General features: G+C 52.0%; 1 protein-coding gene across 2 annotated transcripts in view; it reads right to left on the reverse strand.

The window, feature by feature from the left end:
- Positions 1 to 15,505, reverse strand: part of Cdh23 (cadherin-related 23) — a 382,621-nt gene that overhangs the window by 1,329 nt on the left and 365,787 nt on the right. The window contains exons 48-68 of one of the 2 annotated variants that reach the window (XM_087596750.1): positions 14,468 to 14,584; positions 12,761 to 12,985; positions 12,123 to 12,292; positions 11,750 to 11,887; positions 10,742 to 10,861; positions 10,025 to 10,202; positions 9,667 to 9,878; positions 8,145 to 8,336; positions 7,889 to 8,002; positions 6,952 to 7,081; positions 6,608 to 6,859; positions 6,370 to 6,531; positions 3,615 to 3,871; positions 3,222 to 3,319; positions 2,371 to 2,491; positions 2,210 to 2,289; positions 2,001 to 2,041; positions 1,848 to 1,908; positions 1,330 to 1,459; positions 1,089 to 1,211; positions 687 to 791 (exon numbers count right to left, since the gene is read on the reverse strand). In XM_087596750.1, the coding sequence (XP_087452876.1) occupies positions 687 to 791; positions 1,089 to 1,211; positions 1,330 to 1,459; positions 1,848 to 1,908; positions 2,001 to 2,041; positions 2,210 to 2,289; positions 2,371 to 2,491; positions 3,222 to 3,319; positions 3,615 to 3,871; positions 6,370 to 6,531; positions 6,608 to 6,859; positions 6,952 to 7,081; positions 7,889 to 8,002; positions 8,145 to 8,336; positions 9,667 to 9,878; positions 10,025 to 10,202; positions 10,742 to 10,861; positions 11,750 to 11,887; positions 12,123 to 12,292; positions 12,761 to 12,985; positions 14,468 to 14,584 (3,026 nt within the window). 2 annotated transcript variants of the gene reach the window in all.

Consider the following 15,505-nt stretch of genomic DNA (forward strand, 5'->3'; position numbering starts at 1 on the left):
TGAGGGCTATGCCTGGGGTGTGAGCATGAGCAGGTCACCCCAGAACCACACTGGCTGTGATCTGCCTCCTCATCTAACAGGCCGGCCGGCCTTCTCAGATTGGATTTTAAAGGTTTACCGCCTGTCCTCAAGCACGTGGGTATCAGTCTGGACACCACTGTGGTATCTATGTGAGTTTGTGACCAAGCTGACAGGAAAGCATGACTAGGTAGAATCTCTCTCGAGAAGTAGGAGGAGCACTTCCTGCTGCAGGCTTTCTGTCCCCTTCATAGCATACGCCGGGGTGGAAATGGGCATTTTGGGAAAGCCAGTAGTGTAACTCAGTCTCTAGTGGCTGGAACAGTAGCCCAGGATAGGCAGGCCTGCCTGGCCCTCCTGACCTGTTTCTTAAAGTAAAGGCCCCTTAGAAGGTGGTTTGGGGTTAAGAACCACTGCTTTGAGGCCACCTCATTTCTAGGAAAGACCCCACAGGATCCAGACATCACAACCTCCTTTCTGACTTCCTGGAGCAGCTCTTGGGTTTGGCTGCTAGGATATCGAGAGAAGAGCAGACTACTCCCAGTAATGATGGAGAGAGAGAGAGAGAGAGAGAGAGAGAGAGAGAGAGAGAGAGAGAGAGAGAGAACACATCCCCAGGAATGGGGCACACCACACAAGTTTCCCCGCTCCCGAGGCTACCTCACTACCTCGGAGATGGAGGAATGGCAGGAGGAGGCTTTTTGTACCATCCGTTGTGCAAAGAGTTTTTTGAGCCGTAGGTAATCCTCCAGGACCACCTTCAGCAGCGAGCCCTGAGGGAGGGAGAAGGTTAACTCCCCACTTAGGCTGGTGCCTGCCCTGCCCCTTACATGCCCATGGCAGTCACGGTGGTGCAGGTGTCTGGTCCTAATGCAGAGAATGGGAACAGCCTGGAAACCGAAGGCCTAGATCTAAAGACTCCACAGGCTCCTGAGCCTGCTAACCCTAGTGCCCAGACTCCCTTCAGTCCTGAAAGAAGTCAGGTCCAGATAAACCAGCTCCTTACATCTTTGAGTAGGGATCAAATTCAGACAGGGCCTGGGTACTGGACCCTGCAGGACAGGGCTCACCTTAATAGGTCCTTCTCGAATGATCTGACCCAGCTTGGCTATGTTGTCATACTCCTGGATGGCTGCCCGCAGGTATCTGTCATCTTCAGGTTTGACTGCCGCGGGCTCACGTCCAAAAGTTCCCTGGGGGAGAGGGGACATTGGCTGGAGCAGAGAGGTTGACAGTCATAGGCAGACGGGGTAGGGAACCACCCTCCAAAGCTCTGAGCTTGGCCACAGGCTGCTTGCTACCCTGGCTCACATGGGTGCGGGTGGGGCTGTTCCACAGGTCTGCGATCTCACTCAGGTTCTCAGGGAGGTCATCCTCGTGTTCAGCCTGTGCAGCCAGCTCCAGGTTCCGGCAGAAGGGGTCCAGCCACACAGGGTTGGCTCTGCAGTTGGGGAATGGCATAGGGTAGCCAAGAGGCCTTCATAGCCTTGCCTCTAACACTGCCCATTCCCTTGGTCCACCATAGTGCCTTCGGCAGGTCTACACAGGAAGGCTACCGTGGTACCTATGGCTACATCCTTCTGTCCTTCTGTAGGATCCTGTTAGAGCTAGGACTGCGTGCAAACCTGGGTCAGCTTTCTCAGGGAGCCCTATGCTCCCTTGTAAGGGGGACCTGGACAACATTTCTGAGTGTGCAGAGAAGTGAAAAGACCACTAGGGGGAGCCCACATTCCATGTTTCAGCCAGTGTGGGGGCTGCTACAGATACTTCTCACTAGCTGGATCCTTCAGGGATCTCCAAAGGGGATCTGCAGACTTGAGTCCACGCACCCATCGAAGGAGTATTTGTTGGTATTGGGCATGTCCATGATGTCAATGAAGCCACGGTTCCCTGCAGGGAAAGAATTTGAGTGAGGAGGAAAAGGGTAGAGCCAAGGGGAGGACCAGGCTGCCTTACCCTGATCCCCACCAGCCTTCACTCACCAGCAGAACCAGCCACAATGGCCTTTAGCTTTCTCTTGTGTCTGGAGAGAGAGGGAAGGAGGAAGAGGGAGCGGGGAGGGAAAGAGTGTCAGTCAGCTCCACAGTGAAAGCTGACCTGTTATATCTGGTCCTCGGCCCCGCCTGCCTTGGTGCCCACTGTCCAGGGGACGTTGGCTATGCTGGTTCAGGCTGGAGGTGGGGACACTCACATGGTCCTGTAGTACCAGTTCATGAGGACAAAGAGCATGGCAGCCAAGAAGAGAAGGATGGCCAGGACAATGATGGCCATCTGTGGAGATAGCAGGCCAGCCATTAGCAGGTTGGTCCAGGGACACAACTCAGACAGCCGGAACTGACCCAAGAAGCGTACCTGCAGGGCAGACATGTCGTCTGGCAGCTGGACAGAGATGGCAGGCTGCACGTCCAGTACATTGTAGTTCCGGAAGAGGTTTCGAAGTTGTTCCTTGTTCTCATCAATCATCTGGATGACCCTGTACAGGGGCCACAGGCTCTGCTCTACCTTAGCCAGCCACTCCCTTCAGGAGCCACCCTCCATCCCGGGGCAGTGTGTTCTGCCCCCACATGAGCCCAAACGCTCACATGCTGCTCTGAAGCCCAGCAAGAGCAAAGCCACCTAGCTGGGAGAGCATGGTATCTTACAGGGCCCGCAGGTCTGCGTCCAGGGTTCTCATGAACCCCAAACAAATGGACAGTTTCGTAGACATGGAGAATTTCATGGTTTGAATAGGAATGGTCCCATGGGTTTGAATCCTTGGTCACCAGGGAGCAGCACTAGTAGGAGATGTGGCTTTGTTGGAGGAAGTGTGTCTCTGGGGGATAGGCATTAAGGGTTCAGATGCTCAAGCCAAACCCAGACTTTCAGTCTCTCTTCCTGCTGCCTATAGATCACCATGTCTGCCTGGAGTCACTGTGTCTGCCTGGATGCTGCCATGCTCCCACTATGATGATAATGGACTGAACCTCTGAACTGCAAGCCAGCTCCGATTAAATGTCCTCTATGAGAGTTGCTGTGGTCATGGTGTCTTCACAGAAATAGAAGCCTGACAGTCTGTGAGGCCTGGAGGGATGACGTTCCTGCTACCTGGCTGTATTCTTCCCCAGCTCTGACCATGCAGTGAGGCTGATGGTAAAGTCTGGGCCTCCTTTGCGAGTTCCTCTTTCCATAACAGGTAGTCCACACATGACCCTCCCCCCACCTACCTGTCCACATCCAGGATGCGGTTCGTGTCGCGGTTGACCACGTGGATGAGCAGCTCTGTCTGTGCAAAATTCACTCTTCCTTTCATATCCACATGGAACTGAGGAGAAGGGAGTTGTGGGTGTGAAGGTGCGTGGCTGGCTGGGGATAAGTCAGTACTGGCAGGCATCGTGCAGGAGCCCATCCCGAGTATCTGATGAGAACTCCTGGATCTCCCTGACTTAACCGCTAACTCCCACCCAGGGCTCACTCACTATCAGCCTTTTTTACAGACAAGGGAAGGGAGGTCCACAGACCTGGGGCTGTCCCTCAAAGCCATGTGGCTATGACGTGACTAAGGAGGGGTCTCGTCTGTGCCATCTTCCCATCGCCCCAGTCCAAGGGCCCCAGGACACCTGCACGTCATCAGTGTTGACGATGGCGCCTGTGATGTTGGACAGCAGGCGAATGAACTCCTCCTCAAAGCCACGCACACGGTCTGGGATCTCGTTGATGACTATCTTAACGCGCTGGTCATCCCTCAGGATGTAGATGCCAATGATGGCTGTATCGTTGTGACCGGCCAGGTCTCGGGCCACGATGTCTACCACAAAGTAGCCAGGGCTGTAGGCCATGAAGAGGTCAAAGGTACGCAGGATGCCGTCCACACTCCCTGTCAAAGAGTCCAGGGGTGGCATAGCTCAGAGGCCTCACACACTGGTGACAAATCCTGCACCCACCACATCCTTGGGGGAAGTCATGGTTCTTTATGTACACGCACCCTAAGTGCTGGGATTATGAGCATAGGCTATCATGCCTGGCTGAAGTCTCTTGACTTGAATGGTTGCTCCAGCTTTATGTAAACACTGCACTTTATTTTTTAAATTTTTTATTATTTATTTAATGTATATGAGTATACTGTAGCTGTCTTCAAATACACCAGAAGAGGGCATTGGATCCCTTTACAAATGATTGTGAACCACCATGTATTTGCTGGAATTTGAACTCAGGACCTCTGGAAGAGCAGTCAGTGCTCTTAACCACTGCGCCATCTCTCCAACCCCAACACTGCATTTTAAATAGCTTCAGGCTCTCCTGCCTGAAGATGACGAGGGTGTGATGACTATTTCTGAACTCTAGGGTCTTTCCCATGCACTATACCAGTGCTTCTCAACCTTCCAATACTGTCTGTCACCCTTTGATACAGTTCCTCATGTTGAGGCCAACCCCAACCATGAAATTATTTCCGTCACTACTTCAAAACTAATTTTGCACTGTTATGAATCATAATGTAGATATCTGATATGCAGGTGATCTTAGGTGACCCCTATGAAAGGGTCACTTGACCCCCAAGTGGGTTATAACCCACAGGTTGAGGAAGGCTGCTTGTAGACAATAAGTACTTCAGAACTCCATAAATACAACAGAGAGATGACTAGAGATGGCATAGGCTAGACCAGTGGTTCTCAGCCCATGGGTCACGACCCCTTTGGGAGGGGTCAAACTACCCCTTACAGGGGTCACCTAAGCATTGGAAATCACAGATGTTAAATTACGGTTCTTAACAGTAGCAGGATGACAGTTATGAAGTAGCAATGGCAATTTTACGGTTGAGGGCCACTACATCTGGGGAACTGTAGTCAAAGAGTTGCAGCATTAGGAAGATTGAGAGCCACTGGCCTAGGCGAGTCTGAAATAGACAAGACCTGGGTTCAAAACCTGCCACTCTGCAACCCATGTGGTGAATTCCACAGCTTCTCTGCAGTTGGTTTATTAAAGTAAGAGCAGTGGGGGCCGGGGTCGTAACTTGGTGGCAGGGCAGCTTACACACCATGCCCAAGCCCTGGGTTTGGTTCCTAGCATCACATTTGAAAAAGCACAGTCAGAGAGCTTAGGAGGTCTGGCTATCCGACTCAAGCAGGGGCGTCTGAACTTAACCCGGAAGGACAAGGCAGGCATCTCGGGAAAGAAGAAGGTTGGGCTGGCGTTAAGGAAATGAAGGCGGATGGGTGGGTGACCTGGGGGTGTGTGTCTGAATACAGAACCCAACGCAGATGGTGGGAGGGGGATGTGAGGCCAGAAGCAAGGACCAGAAGGAAGGTGTGGGAGCCTTGGATATCAGGTCAAGACCTGGATGTCAAGACGGGCGCATCCCATGTCAGACGGGGAGTAGACACTTCGTGGGCTCTGCCCCTGAGTGTCTTGCTCACTAACACAGAGGAAAACTCAAGCAGTGTGTGCATGACGGCTTGGATGCCAGCTCCCCAGTGCCTTGGCAAATGCGCCACACACAAGAGGACGGGCACAGATGTGGGAAGAGGCAGGGAGGGGGTGGATGACAGGGGGAGGGGTGGATGACAGGGAGAGGGGTGGATGACAGGGAGAGGGGTGGATGACAGGGGGAGGGAAGGATGGAAACAAAAGAGGCCTGGGGTGCAGCTCGGTTGACAGAGGCCTTGTCCAGAATGCATGGCGCTCCGGGCTCCATTCCCAGAACTGGATAAACTCGGTGTAACAGCGTACGAGGGTGATCCCAGCACTCAGGAGGCAGAGGCAGGAGAACCGGGCACGCAAGATCCTTTTTCTTAACCGAGACAGGGTTACCCTAGATGGCCTGGAACTCAAAATGTAGACCAGGCTGGCCTCAAAGTCACGAACATCTGTCTGCCTCTGCCACCTGAGTGCCGGGGATTAAAGGCTTGCACTGCCATGCATGGCTCCAGATCGTTCTTGACTACAGAGAGAGCTTGAAGCCAGGTAGGCTACATGACACCCTGCTGTTTAACAAAAACAGTAAAACAAGGCCAGGGAGATGACTCAGTGGGTGGAGGCGCTCGCCACCAAGCCCGATGACCTGCTATTGATCTCTGGGGATTCACGCACTGAAGGGGAGAAACCAGTGGCTCCAAGTTGTCTCCTGAAACCTCTACACACCGTGTGGGTGTGTGTGGGTGTGCACTTCCCTCCTTTAAATGAATAAAAATGCATCCCCCTGCCCCACACACAGAAGAACAAGCGTGTGTATAGAGAGAAATGAGGTGGTAAAGAAGGAATAGATGAGCAGAAACTGCACGGGTGAACAGAAGGGCTGACATGGATGGCCACCCAGGTCCTGTGCTCACACAGACTCCATCCCCGGACTGAAGTCCATGCAGTAACAGGGGCTCCTACCCATGGTGAAGACCTGACCCACATCCTCGGAGTCATTGGCCAGGGCCCGGAAGTAGTGGATAGCCAGAATGCCATAGAAGACCAGGCTGTTGTTGCCAATGTCTGCATCCAGGGCCAGCACCTGGATCAACTCCGAGCCTACCTTGGCGTCGGTGGCCACTCCTGTGGGAACAGGCAGGCCACATAAATGTCAGGGAAGGAGCCACCCATGCCCTCAGGCCCTGGCTGGTCCCTGCACCTGCGGTATACTCAGCCTTGGTGAAGCGTGGCGGTTGGTCATTGATGTCCTCCAGCACAACGCGCACCTCCTGCAGGGTGAGATCGGTCAGCAGATCGAGGGCTGGGGAGGGTCCTCGGGGAGGGGTCCAACTGCGATTGCTGGACGCCTTGACAATGAAGGAGAAGATGGCTTCCGTCTCCCGATCCAGGTCTCTAAGCACTAGCAGGCGTCCGTCAGGTTGTAGGTGGAAATTCTTGTCCTCGTTACCAGCTGCGGGCAGACAGGGCACAGGGTGAGTGCATGGCCACCCAGGGTCCTCCTCAAACCCAGGGCCGGTGGGGCACTGGCTCTGTGGACCCCACCTGCAATGAAGTAGTACACAATGGCATTGGGACCTTCATCTGCGTCCACCGCGCCTGTCACGTTGCCCACAAGGGTGCCACGGGGGGAGTGTTCAGGCACTGTTAGCAGTTGGTACTGAGGGCTTCCCTTCTATAAGAGAGGAAGTTGTTACAGGAGGTCCAAGCTTCAGCCCTGGCCAGAGGACCTTTGGTACCTACCCTGTGGGTGTGAGGCCTCTATCACTCAGAGAGCAAGCAGGACCATTGTAAGCTCTATGAGATCAGGGCTTAACCTTCTCTGATGTCTCCCCAGTATCTGAATGCATGTTCCTTGTGTCTGAACACTTATGTGCATGCACACAGCCTCTATGAGATATCATTTATATATGTGTGCGCATGTATGTATATACATACATATACATATGTATACATATGTGTATATATGTGTGTATGTATAATATACATATACGTATGTATACATGTGTGTATATATGTGTGTATGTATAATATACACACACATACATATACATAATATACATGTGTATATATATGTATATATACATACATATACATATGTGTGTGTGGATATATATATATGGGGGCCACACCAGGGCCCTTCAGTCCCGCTATCCTTTGGGCTGAGTCTTGGCTCAAGACTTTGGAGCCAATTTTTAACCTCCAGAGCCAATTTATACGCTGTGTATATACACACATATATGAACATGACTATATGTGCACTCTATGTGAACACATAGATTCTGGGCACTTTTGCCTGGTTTTTGGATCACTTGAGTGATACCTTGCAATAGAATCATCTTTGAACGCCACAGCTGCCTGTGGGGAGTACAGGTGGACGCTCAGTGCATGCTAACCCAACGTGTACCAGGGCAAAATATGTAGACTTGAGGTGGGAAGGCCCTGTGGGGATGTCACTGGTACAGGGGATGAGTGAGCTCACAGGAGGCCTCACAAAGAGGGGCTCATTGTCATCGATGTCCTCCAGGGCCACCTGCAATGGCTGCATCGTCTCGTATGGCACTGGCTGGCCCAGGTCGCTGGCCACCAAGATGAGCTAGAAATGAAGGAGCCCAGTCAGAACAGAAAGATGGGGTTGGGTTGGTTTAGGGCCCTAGGGAAGCCCAATGGAACAAGTCCCCCAGAGGCAGTCTAGCAGAAATCCACACAGCCCACCTCACCCAGGCCTGCACCCTTACACTGTACACTGCCTGCTTCTCACGGTCCAGGCGCTGCGCTGTCTGGATGAGGCCACTAATTGGGTCGATGGTGAAGTACTCCCAGTCACGGTTGCCTGTTGACTTCAGGAAGCTGTAGCGTACTGCCCCGTTGAGGCCTTCATCCTTGTCTGTAGCATAGACTTCATACACATTGGAACGTAGCGGGATCTCCTGGGGGGAGCCATGGGGAGGGGACATGTGGGCATGGAAACTCCCAGAGCCAGTCTCTGATGAGCTCTTGCCTCAGCCAAGGCCCTCTCTTCTCCAAGCCTCAAGTGACTGCATTCCCTTGAGTTTGGTGTAGGACCCAGCAAAAGCCCAACTGTAGTCATACCCCAGCCCTGCCCTAAGCACCCCCTTCCACTCTTCCCAACAAGAACATGCTTCTTGACTGTTAGAAACCTCTCAGCTCATCCAGCCTTCACTGTTTTCTCGTTATTCACAAGAAGAAGGCCAAGTGGTAGTGATAAAAGCAGGGTGACAGATAATTGCTTTATAAATGCTGGCTGTTCAGGAGACACGGATCTCCCCAAATACAGAAGGAGAGGGTCGTTGAAGGGAAAACTTAGCAAATGCAGTCTTTGGTGTGGAAAAGAATTAGATTGTAATTAATTTACGTCCCAATCCCTTTCACAGAAAAAGATTTGAAGCAGTTGACAAGAATATGTGAATTGTAACAAGACTGAATAAGTTAAAAAGTTGGGGTACAGGTACAAAATGGAAGCTTGAAGGTAAAGTACGTGTCCTAAGTCTCTGCAGGGTTGGGCCACTGTGAGCTCCCTGGTGGGCAAAGCAAAAAGGGCTGATGGATCACTGCAGTGTGACACCAGGCCTAGTGTTTCCGAGAGCTTAGTCTTGGGATCATTCTCTTCTACAGGACCCCAAAAAGGAGAAAGAATAAGAAGATGGTTCCAGCATGGCTGTTCTGAGCTGTGAGGCCTGCTTGAGTTTATGAAGCAAAGGACAAGCTAGAGATATCCCAACTATTCCAAGGACACCGGGGCCAGGAAGAGCAGAAGACAGAGCATTTGCCCCCGACTGGATGGCCAAGGGAGCAAAGAATGAGACACTGAGCCAATCATTTTGGCATCAGAGGGCCAGCAGACAGACGGAAGGGTCCTGTGTCTATTTTGCACTATGTCTGAGGGGAAGTGAGTGGCAGAGGACCAGATACTCCTTGTCTACGAGCAAGAGATGCTGTCTATGCTATTGTTAGCCTGCTCTCAAGAGGAAAACAAGAAGAGTTGCTTGCTCAAGACCATTTGGCTGAAAGAGCTACACTTGAACCCAGATCTTTTCCTAGACTACAGACTTTCTAGACTGCCCACAGAATGAGTGAGTGCGCAAGATCTTTCCCAGGTGGCACTGGGCAAGTCTGGCCTCAGTGTTCACATTCTTGCAATGGGCCTTCTACTCTGTCAGGCAGTGAATGCAGGCTGAGGCAGCAGAGTGGATGTGGGAACCACGCGTCGGTGGGCAGTGGGCCCAGGATCAGGGCTACCTCTTTGATGTGCAGAATGGTGCCATTGGGTGGGCGCACGAAGACGGGGCGGTTGTCATTGACATCGATGACTTCCACTAGGAGCATTGTGGTGCCCCAGAGTGGGGGCTCCCCACCATCTGTAGCCACTACGGTCAGGTTGAACCTCTCATAGGACTGTAGTGGCCGCTGCGTGGTCACCAGGCCCGAGTCCATGTCCACAGAGAAAGCCTCTGGCAGTGGGAGAGAACAAGTGAATGCCCTGGCTAAGGCAGCCTTCCTGTCCCCTCCTTCTCCTCCTCCCCCTGGGTGGGAGACATTGCAGCCTGCCCCTCCCCATCCTCTAAGCCCTCCTGGGCAGCCAAGGAAAGTCACATACCCATTCCGGGACCCTCAAGAGAGTAGGTCAGCTGGCCATTAGAGCCCTCGTCCTGGTCAGTGGCCAGCATGGTGATGACTGAAGTACCTGCTGGCTCATTCTCGTACACACTTGTGCTGAACTGTGGCTTGGAGAACTGAGGCCGACAGTCATTGACATCAAGTACTCGGATCACCACCTGGGGAGATTGTAAGAGCCTGAAAGGGGCTCCCTTAGGAAACCCTGCCACGCAGGGATAAGGTGGGGTAGAGGAGGGACAGGGTACCACTCCAGGTGAAAGGTCCTGTCATTTAACTAGTAAACTGATTTATGTTTTGAGACAGGGTCTTTCTGGACTACTCTAGAACTCGCTATGTAGACCAGGTTGGCCTTGAACTCAGAGATCCTGTCTTTCCAGTGGTGGGATTTAAGGCATGTGCCATCACATCCATTTGCATTGTTTATTTTTTGAGACAGGGTCTTAGGCTGGGGGTGGGGCTAAGTTGGTAGAGTGCTGGTCTCTCTGTAGCTGTCATGAATGAGGCTCTGGCTTGGTCTTCATCACTTCATATATGAGGCATGGTTGTACATGTTATAAAATCCTAGCACTTGGGAGGTAGAGGGAGGAGGATCAGGAGTTCAAGGTCACCCTTAGCTACAAAAAGTTGAAGTGACCCTGGGATACTGGCACTGCAGCATGTCCAAGGCTGAGTTCTGGGCCCAGGTTGGTACCCTCACCTGCACCGAGTTCTCGCGACGGTTACTGGCCACATCGCCAGGGTTGTCTTTGGCCAAAGCAGTTAGGATGTAGTGGTCCTTCTTCTCTCGGTCCAGAGAGGACAGCACATAGATGTCACCCTAGTTGGAGGAGGAAGGTTTCAGGGGACTCACCAAATTAACGTGTTTACTGAGCATCTACTATGGACAGAGTCTGTCTTAATGCTCCCAAGAGGAGCAGCAGTCTCTACTGTGTCTCCCTTCTGAGAAGGAGTGACTAGCCCAGGCTCAAGCCAACTGCCTGACCGGGTGCTGGCATAGAGTATATATTTGGGTAACAGTCACCGTAATGCCAGGCACCATGCCTGAGGGCTCGCAGGAGTAAAACCTCCTGGAGGGAAGTATGCAGCGGGGCACGGAGGGCAAAAACCCCAGTTCCAGGCACTGCAGAAGGCTCTGTTGACATTCCTGTCTGTCACAAAACTGTCTCCTCACACCGGAAACAGCAGCTTCTGGATTAACAAGCACACACCTGAGTCACCAGCCTATCCTTCCCTCTGAATTTTTACTCTCACGAAAGGCTGAGACCTATGGGGACTTGTGGGTCCCACCCTTTGGGGTACCGTTCCTCGTTCTACATTGACTATAGGACTATGTATACAGCAGGGGCTCAAACACCACACCCAATTCCCACAGTGCTCCTCGGCTCTTACAACAGTCTCAAGAAGCGGTCCCCTGAACTTGTTTGGAGCATGTCACCAAAGGGCCAGTTCCCAAAGCTGGTGGCCACACTTTCTTCAATCTGTGGGTCATTGTCTTTACAACCCCTGGGACTCTGAGGAGAGTTTAGCTTACTTAGCTAAAGAAGCCCGAAGTCTACAGGTGTGACAGAACCCAGAAACGGAGATACCTGGGATGCTTTGGGTGGTGTTTCAAACCAGGGCCCTCCCACTCCTTGAGTCAGGCTCTTCCACTTCAGGGGTCAGGCCCTCACACTCCCAGGGTCAGGCCCTCCCACTGTTGACTTACAGTGTTGGGGTTGATGGCAAATTTGCCCTCTCCATCCACCAGGCTGTACTCGATGAGAGCAAAGTTGCCTGAGTCAGCATCCGTAGCTGTAACCCTCAGGATGACCGTGCCCACAGCTACATCCTCAAAAACAGCCTCCTGGAGAAGGGGACAAAGGATGGGGGACAAAGAAGAGGAGAGAGAAGACAGGGTCACCCTGGAGCCTATGCCCTGCCCAGGAATTCACCAGTGCAGCGAGGCCCCAGGACAACAAGCTACTCCTGTGGTTGGCATTCCAGGGGGGCTCAAGGGGGAGCAAGTGGGAGTGGAAGGCACACCAAAGACCCCAAGCAATTGGTACAGGTCCTGTCCCCGTGTTGGTCTGTCCACCTACCTGGTAGGAGAGCTGATCAAAGATGGGGTTGTTGTCATTAATGTCTACAATTTCCAGGTAGACAGGGATCTCAGCTGCCCGGGGTGGGGACCCATTGTCTGAGGCCCTCACGGTGAAGTTAAGCCAGTGAACCTCCTCGTAGTCCACCGTACGGTTGGCGATGACCTTCCCTGAGACACAGAGGCGCCCAAGGCTGAGTTGCGGCCACTCTCATCCTGGGCTCTCTGAGGAGGGGCGCTTTACCGGGAACGTGAGTAGGTACTGCCCATGGCAGGACAGAGGCTGAGGAGGGACTGCCTGCCATCAGTTGTCCTCCTCAATGAAGGGAAGGGGTAAGAAGCTTCCTCTGCTTCTTATGAATATTAATGACCCCAAGGCATTCTGGGACACCTATGACCCTGCTCCCATGGGGATGTGCTCACAGGAGTTTAGGTGGTAGAAATGATGATGGAGTCTGCTAAGTTTTCAACAGACATCTGCGGGCTTCTATCCCAACCAGGACTAGAAAATTCTATCCTCCGCTGGGAGCATCGGAAATGACTGGCATGTCAACCATCTTGAATCACACACAGGGCAGGGGTGGGGGGTGCATCCTAACTAGATGTTGGTAAGGATGTACGTGGAGATCTGCCACGTACCTGCTGAAGAGTCTTCGAGCTGGACATAGCCTGGGGGTATGAGGTCTAGCAGGGTGTAGGTGATCAGCCCGTTAAGGCCCTTGTCGGGATCAACGGCGGCCACAGCAATGAGCGTTGTGCCTGGGGTGGCCCCCTCCAGGACCCGCTCTGTGTAGTAGGTGATTCCAAAGGGCTTGAACTGCGGTGTATTGTCATTGACATCCAGGATGTTGACCGTGAGCTTGGCTGGGGTGTGGGTGGGAGTTAATACCAGAGATGGACCCCAGTGTCCCACCCCAATGCCTATTGCACTAGTCCTTGATGGAGCCTGAGAGCCCAGGGGTTCCAAGCTCAGAGGACAGCAATACCTCACACTATTTTATTTTATGCGTGTGTGATGTTCATGTTCATGAGTGTGTGCACGTGTGTGTGTGTGTGTGCCTGTGTGGGGAGGGTAGAGGTCAACCTCAATCGATTTTCCTCAGCTCTGTCATTTGCCTGAAGTCACCAAGTAGGCTAAACTGACTGGTCACACAAAAATCCAGAGATCTGCCTGTCTCCACCTCCCCAGTCCTGGGATTACTGGTGTTACTGTGCCTGGAATTTTTATGTGAGTTCTTAGGATCAAGCTCAGATCCTCATGCCTGCAAGACAAGCACTTTACTGACTGAGCTATCTCCCCCTGAGAATCTGTCCCAACTCTGAGACTGTAACCTGTGAGCTTTCTCTCTGATCTGATCATTGCTCTTCTGTAAGAGGCGAGACTTGTATTCTAACAATGGGCTGGGTGACTCTGTCGGAACCCTTGGTCCTTTGGGGGACACAGTTTCCTGACAGTCTTGGAGAGATAGGGATGAGGGTGGCTTCACACCATTTCTTTGATCCAGCCTTCTCTATCCCCTAGGAGTGGTCCCCTCAGCATAAGCAGCCTGGGCCTGTGACCTTAAAATCTCAGGTTATGAGAGAGAAAAACAAGTATGCACTTCCCCCTGAAAACCTTGGGCTTTGGGCTGGGAAGCTAAGCAGCCAGGCCCAACAACTGTCCTTGTCTTACGTCAGTAGCCACTTGAGAATACTCCATCTCTATACTCTCTCCTCTGCCCGCTCTGCCTAGGCTTCCCAATCCAGTCCGTAATATCCTAGAAGATATGGTGCTTGCCCCTTCTCTATCATTGAGCCTGGGCCACTGTGGTCTGCGACCTTGAGTTCCCTTCTTTTGCTCTTGGCTTCCTGTCCCAACCCCAGGGTTTCCTATTGGATAATTATGGGGGGGTCAGTTCCTGTCTCTGGTTCTGGCCACACCCTGGGTCCTGTCATTATTCTCTGTCACCCTGCCTCCTACTGGTCCCCTCTCAGTTCTAATTTTCCTCCCTCTTCGGAGTCTAAGGGTCAGAGTCTAGGGGTGCAGGGCCTACACATTTAGTACACTGTAGCTGTCTTCAGACACACCAGAAGAGGGCATCCTATTACAGATGGTTGTGAGCCACCATGTGGTTGCTGGGAATTGAACTCAGGACCTCTGGAAGACCAGCCAGCGCTCCTAACCTCTGAGCCATCTCCCTAGCTCAGCTGTCACTTCTCTAAGGTGGCTTAACTCAACTCTTCAGTAGCCCCATCAGCTGAGTCCTGGAATTCCCTCAGTAGGGTCAGGCTTGTAGCAACTCTTAGCCCACCCAGCCCTTGAATGGCTCTGAGTGACCAAGAAGAGACACCATCAGGGAGTCTTACCGTTTGGCACACTGACAGAACGCTCTGGGAGGTCGCTGGCATTGTCGATTACTGAGAGCGTGACCTCATAGGTAGCAACCAGCTCGCGGTTCAGAGGGGACTTCACTATCACGGACCCTATGGGTGAGACCAAATCGGATTCAGACAGAGAGTAACCCTTTGGAATCTGGGCTCCTGCTGTTTCCTACCCCCACCCTGACAGCACTAGTCCTTGATGGAGCCTGAGATTTGAGGTTGGGAAGGCTTATAGCCTCAAATATAAGCTGGAACCCATCTCTCTGTCCTTCAGCCAAGGCTGGTGACCTTGGGCAAACTGTCAATCTTGTTCCCTGGGTTACAAAAAGGTGGGACTTATAACAACATTTCAGGGGCTCCAGGGAATCAGAAAAATTAAATGAGATTCCATCAGTGGAGCATTTATAACTTTGCCTGGCAGATACAGAGTGCTGTGTGATTTTAAAAGAAAATAAAAACAACAGCATGCTTGCATTCCACAACAGTGTGAACTTTCTCAGTACTACTGAAGAATACACTAAGAAAATGGCTGAGTTGAGCCAGGCCCAGAAGCACAGATCTTCTTCAGCTGTGGAGGCTGAGGCAGGAGGCTAGTGAGTTTGAAGCCAGCCTGGGCTACAAAGTAAGACCTTATCACAAAAAGTAAACCAAACTGAGCATGGTAGTAAAACACAGGACTGGAGAGATGACTCTACGGTTAAGAGCACTGCTCTTCCTTCGGTTTTATACCCAGCACATGCATACACGCGGTGGCTCATAACCATCTGTAACTCCAGTTCCAGGGGATTAAGCATGCTCTTCTGGCTGCCTTGGGTACTGTGTGCACACGGTACACAGACATACATGCAAACAAAACACCAGTACAAATCAAATAAAAATAAAGACAAAAACAAATCGAGAAAATAAGTCATTAATTTTTAAAAATGTGACGCAGGAGGGTGATGAGTCCAAGACAACTTAAGTGACACTCTATCTTAAAATAAAAAATAAATTTAGAGATGGGCTGGGAATACAGTGTGGTAA

The sequence above is a fragment of the Rattus norvegicus genome, chromosome 20 (genome assembly GCF_021556685.1).
Source record: "Rattus norvegicus strain SHRSP/BbbUtx chromosome 20, alternate assembly SHRSP_T2T, whole genome shotgun sequence".
NCBI classification, from domain to species: Eukaryota; Metazoa; Chordata; class Mammalia; order Rodentia; family Muridae; genus Rattus; species Rattus norvegicus.